The sequence below is a fragment of the Seriola dumerili genome, unplaced genomic scaffold, assembly GCF_002260705.1.
Source record: "Seriola dumerili isolate Sdu_G_001 unplaced genomic scaffold, Sdu_1.0 BDQW01003310.1, whole genome shotgun sequence".
Lineage (NCBI taxonomy): Eukaryota > Metazoa > Chordata > Actinopteri > Carangiformes > Carangidae > Seriola > Seriola dumerili.
The window spans coordinates 38610-53063 of NW_019177565.1; the positions used below are offsets into that span (position 1 = coordinate 38610).

The 14454-nt window shown below is 43.7% G+C and overlaps 1 protein-coding gene across 2 annotated transcripts in view; it reads left to right on the forward strand.

The window, feature by feature from the left end:
- Positions 1-14454, forward strand: part of nebl (nebulette) — a 65098-nt gene that overhangs the window by 15954 nt on the left and 34690 nt on the right. For both annotated transcript variants that reach the window (XM_022769520.1, XM_022769521.1), the window contains exons 3-4: positions 4778-4862; positions 7637-7744. In XM_022769520.1, the coding sequence (XP_022625241.1) occupies positions 4778-4862; positions 7637-7744 (193 nt within the window). The remainder of the gene's footprint in view (positions 1-4777; positions 4863-7636; positions 7745-14454) is intronic.

A 14454-nucleotide genomic window follows, 5' to 3' on the forward strand; every position in this document is an offset into this window, starting at 1 on the left:
CCTTCGTGGTCTCTGACAAGCGAACTAAACCTCTACAGGAAGTCTTTCTGTGTCTCAGGAAAAGACGGTCTGGGTGAGACTTTCAGAGGAAATAGGAAATAAAAGAGAAAGTTTGACTCAGAGGAGAAAAGCTGAAACAGAAGGAGGTGGAGAAGAAGAATCAGAGACATGCTGACGACAGCTTTTTGTCACTGACTTTAGATTCAACTCCATTTAACTACAGTTATTATTTTAACATGACTTGCTCCTTTAGTTCTTGTTGAAGTTTAACAGCCTAATTTCACCTTTTTGAGAGCGTGTAATCTGCAGTTGTTGATTTTTAAATCACTGATGATTCTCCAGAAGCTGCTGGAACAATGTGAATCCTGCAGCAGGATCATGTTTTATGTTGAAAGTGTAAAATATGGAGCTTTAAAATGTTTGTGTGGTTGAGCAGCTGCTTTATTTTCTATTGGTGATAAGATGGCCGACAGTTACCTGCGTCCTCCACCAAGTGTAACTCAGCAGTGCTGCTGTAAGGTGGCAAATGATAATGATAAGAAGATGGACAAGGAGACAATAAAACATGATGCTATAGAGTAATCTCTATAGTTTATACACAACAATAAGTTATGTGGCAGATAGTTTTTAACTTTGTCAGAGGTTTTGTTGTTAAGAGTTGCTGTTGCACATGTAAATCATATTTCCTCTAAAAACAAACACACACACAAACAGTCAGATGTCACAGATTAAAGGGATCCTCTGTGTGTTGCTTTGTGTGGGTTTTCCTGACTTTAATAAACTCATTATGGTCGTAGACCGACACGGAATGTGGAGCCAAACACACTGAGACAGACAGACAGACATCATGATGACTGTTTATGAGCACCTACTAATTATCAGTTAAAAGACACAGACATGTGCAGACCACAGCAGACTGTTCTTGGCCCCATCATCATCATCATCATCATCATCATCATCGTCGTCGTCGTTATAATTGTTGGGTGAAAACAGAGACGGGAACAAAACATCCACAACAACAGGAGTTATTTATAAACTGGGCTGTTGCAGCGTTTTGCATGTGAAATATAAAACTATAAGAGCACAGTGTGGTGTCAGGTGACTGAGGTGAATCAGCTGTTCAGGTTTGACTGTGTGTGTGTGTGTGTGTGTGTGTGTGTGTGTGTGTGTGTGTGTGTGTATTAGGTTTCTATCATTGGCTGTGTGTTGTGGTTGACCTCCAGGGTTAGACGGTGTGTACAGTTTAACACAGGACAGCTCACAGTGTCTCAGGCTCTGACCTCAGTGCCATGAGTGTGTAGAGTCTGATCAGTGAGAGCTCCTCCCCCAATGAAACTCGCCAAACAAATCATCAATTCATTGATTAGAGCCTCGACAAAGAAAAAGTCCAAAAATCTCTCAGTTCCAGCTCCTTAAATGTGAAGATTTGATGTTTTTCTTCGTCATAGATGATGATAATCTTCATATCTTTAGGTTCTGACTGTTGGTCAGATAATAATTGATTAATGATCGACTAGAGCGAGTTCTGCAGGTATTTTTGTGTGCACAACATGCATGCAAAATTGGAATCTGCCCATAAAAAGACGGCTCCACATTGCTACCAAAAACTCCACAGGGAATCTTTAAGCTGGTGCACAACGTATATGTCTTTATACGTGCACATGCCTCCTGCAAAGTGTAAAGATCGTACTCCTCTAACTCTTGTTTTTCTCTGCTGTGTTGTTGGCAAGATAACTTCAATTTCAGGCCAATAAAGGATCAACATCACATTGCCGCACACTGTAGAACATTTTTAGGGAAATATTCGCACATTCACGGAACTAAACCCAGAGACAAAATAGTGTTTTTAATCCATAAAGACTGAATTTAAAATCCACTGAGCTGAGCTGAACGAGCGAACAGCACAGCCAGGTTTAACAGAACTGCTGAGGCTGTGAGTAGTTTTGTAATTTGGTATTATTTTGTTGTAATGTCTTCATGCTGCCGTGTTCATCTCCATCGAGTTCACCTGCTACGTTTTTAGAAAGGCTCCGTCCTGCGTGGGTACTGTACTATAGGAGCAGAGCATCCCTTTAAATACTGACTGTCTACGAGAGAGAGAGAGAGAGGGAGAGGGAGGGAGTGTGTGTGGGAGAGGAGAGAGAGAGGATGAGAGTGGGAGGAAGAAAGAATCGAAGTGGGAGGAAGAGAGGAGTGAAGGACAGTTCAGTGGAGTGGTCAAACTGTGCCGCTGAATATGCTGCTGGCATTGATGATACACACACACACACACACACACACACACACAGACTTCCAAGCTTTATGAATCAGCCAACTCAGAGCAAACCTGCTCAGAGCGAGTGGACTCTCCTCCTCTATTGTCTCTGATCTGCATCACACACATGACCAGCAGGTACACGACTCGACGTGACCCTGGATTTTTGTCATTTCACTCATTTCATGTTCAAAAAATTATACACACATTATAAAGTGTTAGTGACAGGTGTGCAAGATCAAAAACCTCTCTTTATTAAGAGGTTGTTTCTGTTTGCACACCTTCATCATCATTAACAGCTCCATGCAAACATATACAGTAAAGTAACTTCCTGTCAGAACTTTTCTCAATAAAAGAACACAATAGATTGAAATAAAACAAGGCTGCAAAAAATTCAAACTCTCTTGCGCTTTTATTTTGTAGGCAAAATCGCTACAGAGGACGTGATTCTGTAGGTAACTGTTGCTGCCATCTGTTTGGTTTTAGCCTGATGAAGGTGTGAGGAGCAAAACGTTGTCTTAATAAAGTGAGTTCAAGTGAAGGACGTCTGTGACGGAGTGTTGTTCCTTTCGCTAACACAGTGTTTGTTTTTGACACACGGTGTCGGTTTGAGGTTTCTTTACAGATCTTCAAATGACTCATGTTTCTCTTGTTACCTTTGTGTCAGTGATTCACTTCCTTCTTTGTTCAATATTCTTTTTCATGTCATGTTTTCTGTTTCGTCTGCCCACTGCACATCACAGCTACAAAGGCAGCTCCACAAGTGAGCCATTAACATGGGCGGCAGTTGTCAGTATGAGTCAGTCAGTCACCAGGTGACAAGAAGCTGAATATAATGCTACAACAAGTACTTAAGTGTTGTTGATTAATCTTTTTATTATTGGTTGATATTTATGCTCGACAAACAGTTGATCAATGATCTTAAAGCTCCATATTTTCTTCTTCTGTGTTTTATTTGAAGTGTTGATTCATAGGAAGATATATTTAAACCATCTCAGTGTAGTTTTACATCTCCTCTCTCAGGCTTCTCTCTCTCTAGTAACAACAGGTCGGTGAGCCAATCAGAACGATTTTCTGAGGGATCCAATAAAAATATAGCAGATTTCAGGTAAAAACACTCAGAGAAACCAAATCCTGGGGCGTCGTGTGGCGTAGTGGTCTAAGCAGGCGCTCCGTGTGTAGAGGCCACAGTCCTCGCTGCAGTCGGCCCCGGTTCGAGTCCTGCATCGGACAGACCTTGCTGCATGTCATTCCCCCTCTCTGCCACCCCATTTCCTGTCTCTCTACTGTCCTGTCAAATAAAGGCATAAAAATATATAATAATAAAAAAAAAAAAAGAGATACCACCTGGACCCCCTTGGTGACTGCTTTGTTGTGACATCACAAAGTTCCAGAAGTCCTGACGGCTGGTTTTAAGGCTCAGTTTCTGAATACAGGCTGTGTGCATTTCTCTGTGGACTGAGGCTTTGATACTTTCACAGTATTAATATAGAAGCTAGAGCTGATCTATAATCACACTACACATGGACACAGACCTTTACATTGGATGGGACCTTTAAATATCACTGAGGGTTTCTCTTCCTGGTCTATAAACACTGGCGAGAATAAATATCCCTTTAAAGTTTCCTGGCGGTGGAGTGTGGGAGTGTTTCCCACCTCCGTCTCCCATCCACCCACGTTGTACTGAGGTCTCTCAGATCCAGCAGCAGCTCCATTGTCCTTCATGTTGTATGTTCCTGCAGACAAAGGCTTTGAATCCAGACTCACTGATGCTGTTTTTACAGAGCGTACAGAGACAAAATGTATATTTTCAGAGCGTTAACAGGAGACCCAAAGGTCAAGTGAGATAATGAGAGTTATGGCAGGGTGTTGCTTTTTAATTTTAGTCTTCTGAATGGATCATTGTTTCTGCTGATGTCATGGACCTGGTGGGTCATTAACTCGCTGGGGTTATTCTCAGCATGGGAAGGGCTCTGACATTTTTCAGGCTGCAGCCTTTATTGTTAAAGTGAACTGAATACAGAGCGAGAGAAAGGTTATGAATGGTTCACAGAGTGCTGTAAGAAGGAGATCAATGTCTTTGTTTTAAACTTAAAAAGAAGCTTTTTCTTTTTCTTTTTCTTTTTTAAATATTTGGCTCATTTCCATAAGAATAAACAGCTACCAGCTTGGTGAGTGTAAAAGTGCATTTAAGATCGAAAATTCATGAGAGTTGCAGAAATGTTTGGAAAATGTGAACGTGACCTCCACAAGTTGGAGATGGGAGGTTTTTAATCAGCTTGCATCATATGTCCATGTTCATGTTTCTGTGAGCAGTTAGGAGTTTATCTAGTGACAGAAACACAAAACAGAAAGTAAATTATTCATCAAATCAAGTCAAATTTGCCTAATTTAAAATAGAATATCACACATGGTACATAGAATAATTAATAAAAGGAAAGGGGGTGTGAGTCTGTGTTTACAGCCCTTGGTGTTTCTGTGTTGATGAAAAGTTAATAGTGACCGTGCTCTCTCTGTTTTCAGACATTACCCCAAGACATCGTTCACCATCGTGGCCGACACACCGGAGAACCTGAGACTGAGGCAGCAGAGCGAGCTGCAGAGCCAGGTAAACACACACTCAGGTGACGGCAGCCGTCATCTCTGACCTCCTCTGATCATGTCAGTGTGTCCCGCTGTCGCTCACAGTCCTCTCCTCGCTCTCCCCTGCCAGCTTCCTTTTCTTCTTCTCTGGAATCAAACGGAGCAGGTTTGCTCAGTGGAAATGCTGAAAATAAAAAATGAAAAACAAAGTCAGTGTATTGATGAAATGGTGCAATAGAAACAAACTTTGTCCTAATCACATGCGAATCATGTGACCCTGCTTCCCACAGTTTGTTCTATATTGATATAAACCTGAGACTTGGTCCTTTAATGTATTTTTATTTTATTTCAGACTGAATGTGTACACAAAAACATTCAGATCCTTTTAGTTTAATTTCTGTAAAGTTCACAGCGTCTGTCCGACCGGCACGTCTCTAAAGCAGCTCTCTGGCTCATGACCCCGCCCCTCTGGCAGCGCCCGGAGGTCGAAACAAACGCTCAGGTGTGTCGGTAGAAGCTGCTCTGACGGTTCTGCTTCACTGTGCTGATTTACTGATGCAAAGGACACGTATGAGACCGTCAACCAGCTACACCTCTCCGCCATATGTCCTCATGCTGCGTGTGTGTGTGTGTGTGTGTGTGTGTGTGTGTGTGTGTGTGTGTGTGTGTGTGTGTGTGTGTGTGTCAGCCTAGCAGACTACAGTACAAAAGGACAGATGTCCACTCAGCAGTCTGCAGTAGTGAACGTGCTGTTTGTCATGCGACGTGTGTGTGTGTGTGTGTGTCTTCGGGGGGATGTTGTAGTGTGTGGTGCTGGGTGTGTGTGCGTGTGTGTGTGTGTGTGTGTGTGTCCTGCTTTGCCCTCATAAAGATCCATTTATTAGCAGTTTGTCATTTACAGAGCAGAGATTTACACATTCATTTGTTCTGTCTCAATCAAGCTTCTTTATTTCTTTCTTTCTTTGTGTCTTTCATTGGGAACTACCATACACACTTTCGATCTTCCAACGTTGTTCAAGCATCAAACGTCCATCAGCTATCTCCTCTTCTTCCTCTTCCTCTTCCTCTTCCTCCACTATCTACACCAGTAAAAGTCGCCGCTGCAGCGACTCTGTCTCACTACAGAGCACCAAACTAAACAGGATGTCAGTTTGCCTGCTTGGATTTTCATTATTCCCACCCTCTGTAGGTGTAAGTGTGTACGCAGCATCAGCTACTTTCCTGTGTGTGTGTGTGTGTGTGTGTGTGTGTGTGTGTGTGTGTGTGTGTGTGTGTGTGGTTTAGCTCGTTAGCTTGTCATATTATCTCAGCAGGGAGCTCACGGCTGATGAATGGGGATTTAATCTGCTTTGTGGTGAAAACGGGGACAATCACTGTGAGAGCAGAATACCAGAGCACACACACACACACACACACACACACACACACACACACACACACACACACACACACACACTCTGTCTGAGTCATACTTCTGCAGTTTACAGCCTTATGTAACTGTGTTGTGAAGGCTAATGGGCTGTTACTGATGACTGATAGACACCAGCAGGACGACATTAAAGGTAAATGAGGTGCAGTGTTTCCTCTGAAGGTCAGACTGAAGGAGCCGAGTCGGAGATGACCGCCGGCCGCTCTGCTGCTGTTTGACAGTGACGCAGCAGCGAGGCGGAGGTCCTGTCTCGTTCCACAGATCTGTGATCAGGATCCTCTGGAAGCCCGGATTATTCTAGATGTGATTATAATTACGTTTAAAATGAATCAGGATAATTCAGTGAATAATGTTTAATATTAGTAGGAGGTTGGTATTACTTTTAATTCTACAGATGTCATCAGATATCTGAGTTTCAGCACTGGGACCATCAGCTCTTACTTTGTGAGATATTTAACAAAATAAAACAAAACTTCTCAAATGCATCATTTTAAAAGACACTAAAACTTACAATAAACTGGATCAAAATCTGGGCGTCTCTCATCAAAGAATAAATGAGGATGTGACGGTTCGATGCCAGAGAGGACTGAGGTTAAACACACAGCCTGGATTCTGTTGGGACTTTAAATAACCTTCTGTGGGACCATGACTCGTGAACAAAGGTGAGAGTCAGTGTTTGAGTCGTATCTCTGTTCAGCCTGTATGATGGAGAAATTATAGTACGTCTAAAGTTCTGTTCACGCTGTGTGAAGCTGAGCTGTAATTATTTCTGCTGTGTGGGCACATTCACGAGTACAATCCACCTTCAGGTTCCTGTATCATCACCGTGATGTGAGCTCTAGATCTCCCTTTAATTAGTTCATGAAGCAGGTAACGAGTGCAGCCTCTCACCTCTGCAGAGCGCTCCGGTCTCCTCCTCCTCTCTCTCCGTAATGTTGGTACAAAACGGCAGCGATCATGATCACTGGATTTTATTGTGATACAAATAATTGCAATTAACATTTTATGCAGCTGTTACAGTAGAAGCCTAGTCATAAGCTCCGTCCACACTTCTACGTTTTAGCTTTAAAGCGCATCTCTTCTGCTGCGTTTCCTGCTGGCGTCCACACGACTCATAAAACAGAGACTTTCAGAAACGCTGCTGGACCTGTTTTATTTTGAAAACTCAGGGGTAGAGTTTTATTTTGAAAACTCTGGGGTTGTGACACAACACAACGGACGGACAGAAACTGAGAAATGTGAAGCTTGGCCTGTGTGCTCTGATTCTAAATGATCATTTATCACCGTCAAGCTACTGTAGTTCATGTCTCTCTCTCTCTCTCTCTCTCTCTCTCTCTCTCTCTCTCTCTCTCTCTCTCTCTCTCCTGCAGGTGAAGTACAAGAAGGACTTTGAGGAGAGTAAAGGTCGAGGGTTCAGCATCGTGTCCGACACTCCAGAGATGCAAAGACTCAGAAGGACTCAGGAGCAGATCAGTAACGTATGTGTACACACACACACACACACACACACACACACACACACACACACACACAGATCATGTTCCCGTTTGTCCTGGTGTTTGATATGTGAGTGTGTGTGTGTGTGTGTGATGTGAAATGTGTGACGGGGTGAACTTTGGTCAGTGAGCACAATCTCTCTTTCTTACACACACACACACACACACACACACACACCATGGAGCCCTCCAGTGATGCTGACATCAGCCGTTTGAAGAGGAGCTTCTTCTTCTTCATCAGTGTAAGTGATGAATTTTATTTGTTGAATTTGATGATTTAACTACGAGTATTGATACATGATTATTGGGTATTGGGTATCGAGTAAAGCACAGTGTGTTTTGGTTTTTAATACAAATAAAGAAAGTGGGATGTGGTTAAACTTTGAGCTGTGGTTCGGTTAGTTTCGCCAGTGGAGCCTGAAGCATCAGCGCTGTTGCTATGGTTACCAGCATGTTTTATTTATATGTTTATGACCTACAAGAAGAAAATATTCATGTGGCTGTGATGTGTGTGAGTGTGTGTGTGTGTGTGTGTGTGTGTGTGTGTGTGTGTGTGTGCAGGTGCTGGACCCATGTGTGTGCTGATGACCCAGTGACCCTCAGCAGATGATGCTAAGGTAGAGTCTCATTGTGCACCTGCTCCTTCTCGATTGTTTGCTTTTGTTTTCCCGTCTTTTCTCTTTCTGTTTATTCCCGCTCTTTTTTTCTCCTCTCCTCCCTCTCTGTCCTCCGCTCTCCCCCCTCTCCTCCCACCTCTGTTTACCTGACCGGGTGATCGCATCATTCCGCCGCGTTAATACGCCACAGATTCCCTCTCCTCGTTTGCCCGGCGTTAATTAATACACACACACACACACACACACACACACACACACACACACACATATCGCCTCGCTCTCAAACGGTTTGACATTCAAACAGCCCACACATTTTTATTTTATCACCCAGCTCCTCTGGAGGCTGACCTGGAGATGAAAGAAGAAGAGGAGGAGGAAGTGAGGGAGGTGGAATACAGAGGGGGATTTCTGTTTGCTTGTTGAATAAGAAACTCAACAAAAACCAGCACAAAATAATATTAAATTAATGAAATGAACTTCTGCAGGTGTCTCATTATCTTTAATGATTTGATTTGTAAATTGGAGCCTGTCTCCCTGATCCTCAGTTTCACAGCTCTGGGTTTAAAAGCTTTCTGATCTTAAGAAAATGTTTTTCTCTGGATTTGGATTCAGTTAAAAAAAAATAAAAAAATAAAAAAACAGAAATCTGTTTCACAAAGTCCGAAAAGCCTGAAGAGAAGAGTGTTATTTCCTCTGAGCTGCGGCTGCCACTGAAGCTGGTTCACATCAGGACAAGATCACAGGGATTTCTCCCAGGAAAAGCTTTGTGTTTCAGAATTCATTAACAAGATCTGAGGGAGGGAGAGAGGGAGAGGGAGAGAGAGAGAGACAGAGAGATAGAGAGAGAGAGAGAGAGAGAGAGAGAGAGAGAGAGAGAGAGAGAGAGAGAGAGAGAGAGAGAGACAGAGAGAGAGAGACAGAGAGAGAGAGAAGGAGAGAGAGAGAGAGAGAGAGAGAGAGAGAGAGAGAGAGAGAGAGACAGAGAGACAGAGAGAGAGAGAGAGAGAGAGAGAGCTCCTGGTCAGTGAGGCAGCTTTTTACCACTTATAAAAACTGTGTCTCCCAATTTAGAGGAGAGAGGTTTAGATTCTGCGGGGAGCCTTGTTTACTGTGATGCTGGGTGAGACGGTGGTGACTGCAGGCAGGAGCCGCAGCCAGGATTCAACTGGCAGGACTCAGCTGTTATTCAGGCCACTAAACCCATGACGTGTTTAAAGACCTTATTAATTAGTTGGTGCCTGAATGAGTGAGGATTGATCGGTGTTTTTATGTTTTATTGGTGTGTTTTTAAGCAGATTTGTGCGCGCAGGGAAAATCAAAAGGACTGAGTATCACAGCTGAGCTGGCTGTGGTGGAGAAGTTGGAGGAATAAGAAAGAAGAAAAGGCCCTGAAGACGTCAGCAGTTAACAAGAGCTCCTTCTTACAGTTTACTGACCGGCTTAGACCGAATACTTCCAGCTACTAAAGAGCCACAGCAACTAGATTCAGGAATTAAAGGAGAAAGTAAAAGTCCAGACTCCTGTTCTCCAGCTCAGCTCAACATCCATGTAGTTAGGAAGAACAAACTGACTGTAACCCAGTTTCATAAATGCATGTAAACGAGGAACTACATTAAATCTAGAGCTGATGCTGGCGAGCGCTCGCAGGTCTGTGACATCTGTATGAATGAATGAATTGGTTCCCTGCTCTTCCTCCTCTGTCTTCATTTCCTCAGCTGCATTCAAAAAGGCATCCTACATTTCCCAGAATGCCCAGAATGAGTAACATTAGCCTGGAGCTCATTCACTCTTATATCTGTGTTTATCTCTTCCTGTTTGAGGTCTGCATGTGTTTATGAATGTGAATGGTGTACCTGTGTTCTGCTGTTGTTGTGTCAACCTGTGGTGTGTGTGTGTGTGTGTGTGTGTGTGTGTGTGTGTGTGTGTGTGTGTGTGTGTGTGTGTGTGTGTGTGTGTGGTGGACCAGCGGAGCAGCAGATTATCATTTGGCTCAGAGACAGTCAGATCTGCTCCGGTCGGCGTCCTGTTTATCTTTACAGCCATCTGACACCCTGATCCCGCTGCCAGACTCCCTGCTGCCTCTCACCCTCATACTGGCAAATCATTGGTCTCTACAGTCATGGGATATGGAATCTGAAGTGACCAATCACACACACAGGATATGACCCCCCCACCTCCTCCTGTTAGTGTGTGTTGCTTCACACCTCAGGAACGTGGCCAAGTCACATGACATGACTTTCACCTAGAAGATACAGACGGACGAGGCAATGTGACCTTAATTTATTCAAGAATATTCAAATGATTATTACTAATTTGATCAATCAGTCAATCAGACTATTTTTAAATGGCACTTTTAGACAATAATAACAGGAACTGAGGAAATAACAAAATTTACACTGAGGAAACACTGAAGACTGGAAAGCAAAGACGTGTGTGTGTGTGTGTGTGTGTGTGTGTGTGTGTGTGTGTGTGTGTGTGTGTGTGTGTGTGTGTGTGGTGGTACATTCCTCCCAGCGTATGACACTCTCTCTGAACTCATCTCCAACATCTCAACCTACACACACTTTAACAAACAGACCACAGTGACACATTCATACAGTATGTACCCCCCAGCCTTTGCTTCAGTAGCACACACACACACACACACACACACACACACACACACTGGCACTGTGGTTGGGATGAAGGGCACGTTGGCGATAAGGTCTTGAGTAGAGGGCTAAATGTGGAAGGTAAAGTGATAAGAAGAACCCAGAGAACCCACACCCAGGAGACAGGAGACAGTCGGAGACTAGACCGGACAGTTCAGTCGTTCACAGGTTCGTACTTTAAATTAACTGTAAAACAAGAAGCTTAAAGGTTGACGAAGAATCTCAGGAACTCAAAGAGCATCCAAGACATCCAGAGGAAGACACAGAGACCACGACACTGAGGACGTCTTACAGAACCCGTTTGGGAAGCTGAAGTTGACAAAACCAAAAGGAAAATTTATCGAGGCAAAGACCACAGACTGTACAAGGTGAGTGCAACACTGAGGAAAGAGGACGAGACAGGACTAAGCTAACGAGCTAACGCCGGGCCGGAGCTTTAGAAGATGATTGAGGGGAGGTTGGTAAAAGTCTCCAACATTCAGAGGTCTCTGCTGACAGGGAGACGAGACCTTCAGGGATCTGAGAGGAAGGAGCTGAGGAGAAACCTAACGTGGGAGACTGATGCGTATGGAAAGGTGACCTTGACATGTAGGAGATCACATGGCGACCGTGACTTTGAGGAAGCCATTAGCGGGCCAAGTCGTCAACATGAAGTCGATCATAAAAACATGGAGGTTAGGGTTAGAGAGTCACAGCCTTGAAGTTCAGGTCCAGATCTGCGGCCTGTGAGACGTTTACCATCACGACACAAGAGAAGATAGTTCCCTCCAGTGTTGTTCGCTCTGTCTACCAACGCCACAGCCATGCTAACCATGCTAACAATGCTAACCCCACCCCCACTACTTCCTACGTCATCACATGAAACCAGACCTCACACTTGCCTCTTAACTCTTTCTTTTTTTTCTAGATAAGGAAGGTCATGTTGCTTTCTATTTCATAATCCTGCTGGAATCCTGGAGTTCGTTTTAATTGTGTTTTTCATGTGTTACATAAATAAAAAGGAAAAGGATTAAACTGAAAGTTAAACATTAACTGTCCTTTGACCTCAGAGGTGACCGACATGGAGGAAGAGGAGGCGCCTGCTGCTGTGGTGTCGGACGGAGAGATCGAAAATGTTACGACAGTCAAGAGAGAAGAAGAAGAGTCTTTCCAGGAGACGGTGGTAACGACGGTAACGACTCTGACCACGGTTGTTGGCACGACTACGGGAATGACGGACATACAGGAGGATGAAGAGGAGGAGGAGGAGGCGGAAACTGACAAAATATCAGAGGAGGAGATGGAGGAGGAGGAAAATGAAGCGGAGACGGAGGGAGGAGAGGAAGTGGAGAGTAGAAGAAGAAAGTCGTTGGGGCCTTGGGAATCGGAGGTAAGAAGTTTGGAGTTTGGAACTTTTGAAATTAAACATAAACAAACCAGAATTAAATGTTCAACAGGAAACAAACTAAACAAAAGAAAATCATGACGTGAAATCACCAAATCAGCAAAAACACAAACCCAGATCCTGAGGAACGTGTTCAGTCCTGCTCATTAGTTTTATATTTCAGGAACCAGGTAATTAATTTGTTATCTGTTAGATTAGAGCAGATCTCATGCTTTTTTTTGGAAAGTCAAGAGATGAAAATACTTTTAACAATAAAACATTTGTCTCAGCTGTTTAAATTAAACTTATTTCAGTGTCTGTTGTTAAAGAGCCGGAGGTTTTTGTCTGAAGGCGACTTCGTGGTTTTCAGCGGATGAAACAAGGAAGCTGATGTTTCCATGTTCGTTCAGTCTTTAGTTCAGGAAACAGAGAACATCAGCTGTTTGAGTTTACTCTCATGAAACAGAGCGGTGAATCCTCACATCTGACAGTCTTGAGAAATGATCAAAATAGCTGATTCATTTTTCATTCAATCGACTAATTGATTAATTAACAAAGTGTTGCAGCTTTAACGTTCCTAACTTCAGTTTAAGATATAAACCAATAGATCGACACCTTACAGGCTGATTACAAACAACTGTGATTTCATGATTTCAGAAGTTGACTCTTGTTGTAAATGTTCAGCTGACCACAGATGCTCCTGTGAGGTTGTTCTGAAAACGCTCGCTGTCGTCAGACTGTGGCTGTGTGCTGCTCCACGACTTTTGAGGATTTTGCTGTTCTTTGATGAAGTCTGCTGAGAGGCAGATTTAGTTCCTCTTCAGAGACCCCCCCCAGCCCTGACTGTGAGTCTTTGTATTGACCTTGGCGTGGGGCATCGCCTGGCACTGCAGGTTTTTCTAAGGGCTTAGAGAGGATTAGTGAAACTACAAATGAAAATGTGCCATTATTAGCCTTTGATAGTGGAATCCGTCCCGTTACGAGAGGCGAGGGATTAACGGTGCATGAATTAGGAAAGTTCCCCCCCCCCCGGTTGACTCACAGGTTCCTCTGTCTCAGTGTTGTTAGTGGGGTCAGATGGATAATTCAGTTTGTCCTGTAAGTAGTGTAAGTAGTGTAGTCAGTCCAATAAGAGTTGGAGGATCCCGTCGTGGTTTAAAGGCCGTTACAGAGCCGCTCTCTCACTCCTGTGGTCTCATAGTGGAAACACAGAACAACAGCTCAGAGCAGAGGCTGGAGCTGATGTCTGTCTAAATAACTTCAGTATATATTTCTGTGTGTGTGTGTGTATCAGCTTTAAAAGCCCACGCTGGTCAAACTCTAACTCTCAGGTACTGGTGTGTTTTCAGGCGTCCTCTGACGTGAAGCCTCCGCTGCCTGATCCAGCCTTTAACAGGAGGTGCAGCTTGCTCGTCAGTGACGTAAGTTCATCCGGCGTTCGCTCGGTTCATTATTTTAATGTCACTCAGCTCATGGTGGGAGACCACAGTCGTGCCAGCGGCTCGGTGAGGCCGTGCTCGGGCACAGCGGTGCTTTCAGGTGAGTGCTAACACGCTGAGGCTGATGGGAATGTCGTCAGTGTGTTGCTGGATATAAAGTCAGAGGATCAGCAGAGTTGCTCCAGTTCATCCTGAGGGGAACATGTGTAATCCCCCCCACCCACCCACAGGGCTCGCCACAGTAAGTGTCGTTCCAAACTAATGACCCTTGAGTGTGAGCGGAGTCCTCCAACACCGAGTCTCTCAGACACGTGCAGCATCGCTTCGAGTCCGGGACAGATGAAACGCCACGAACCTACAAACATGAGTTCCTGTTTAATGCACAAATCACAAAATGTGCTTGTTTTTTTTTATTTGACTTGATAATTTCAACAACTGTGAAAACAACAAGGATCAAATCAGATTAATGACAAATGAAAAAATGTAGAAATGCAGCCAAAGAATCGTGGGAGTGAATTTTCATTTCTTGAATTAATAACTTTCCTACATGTGTCATTAGTGTGTAGAAGATTATCTTTTAGATAAATAGATATTTTAGGTTTAATAACAGTATCCCTCCTGG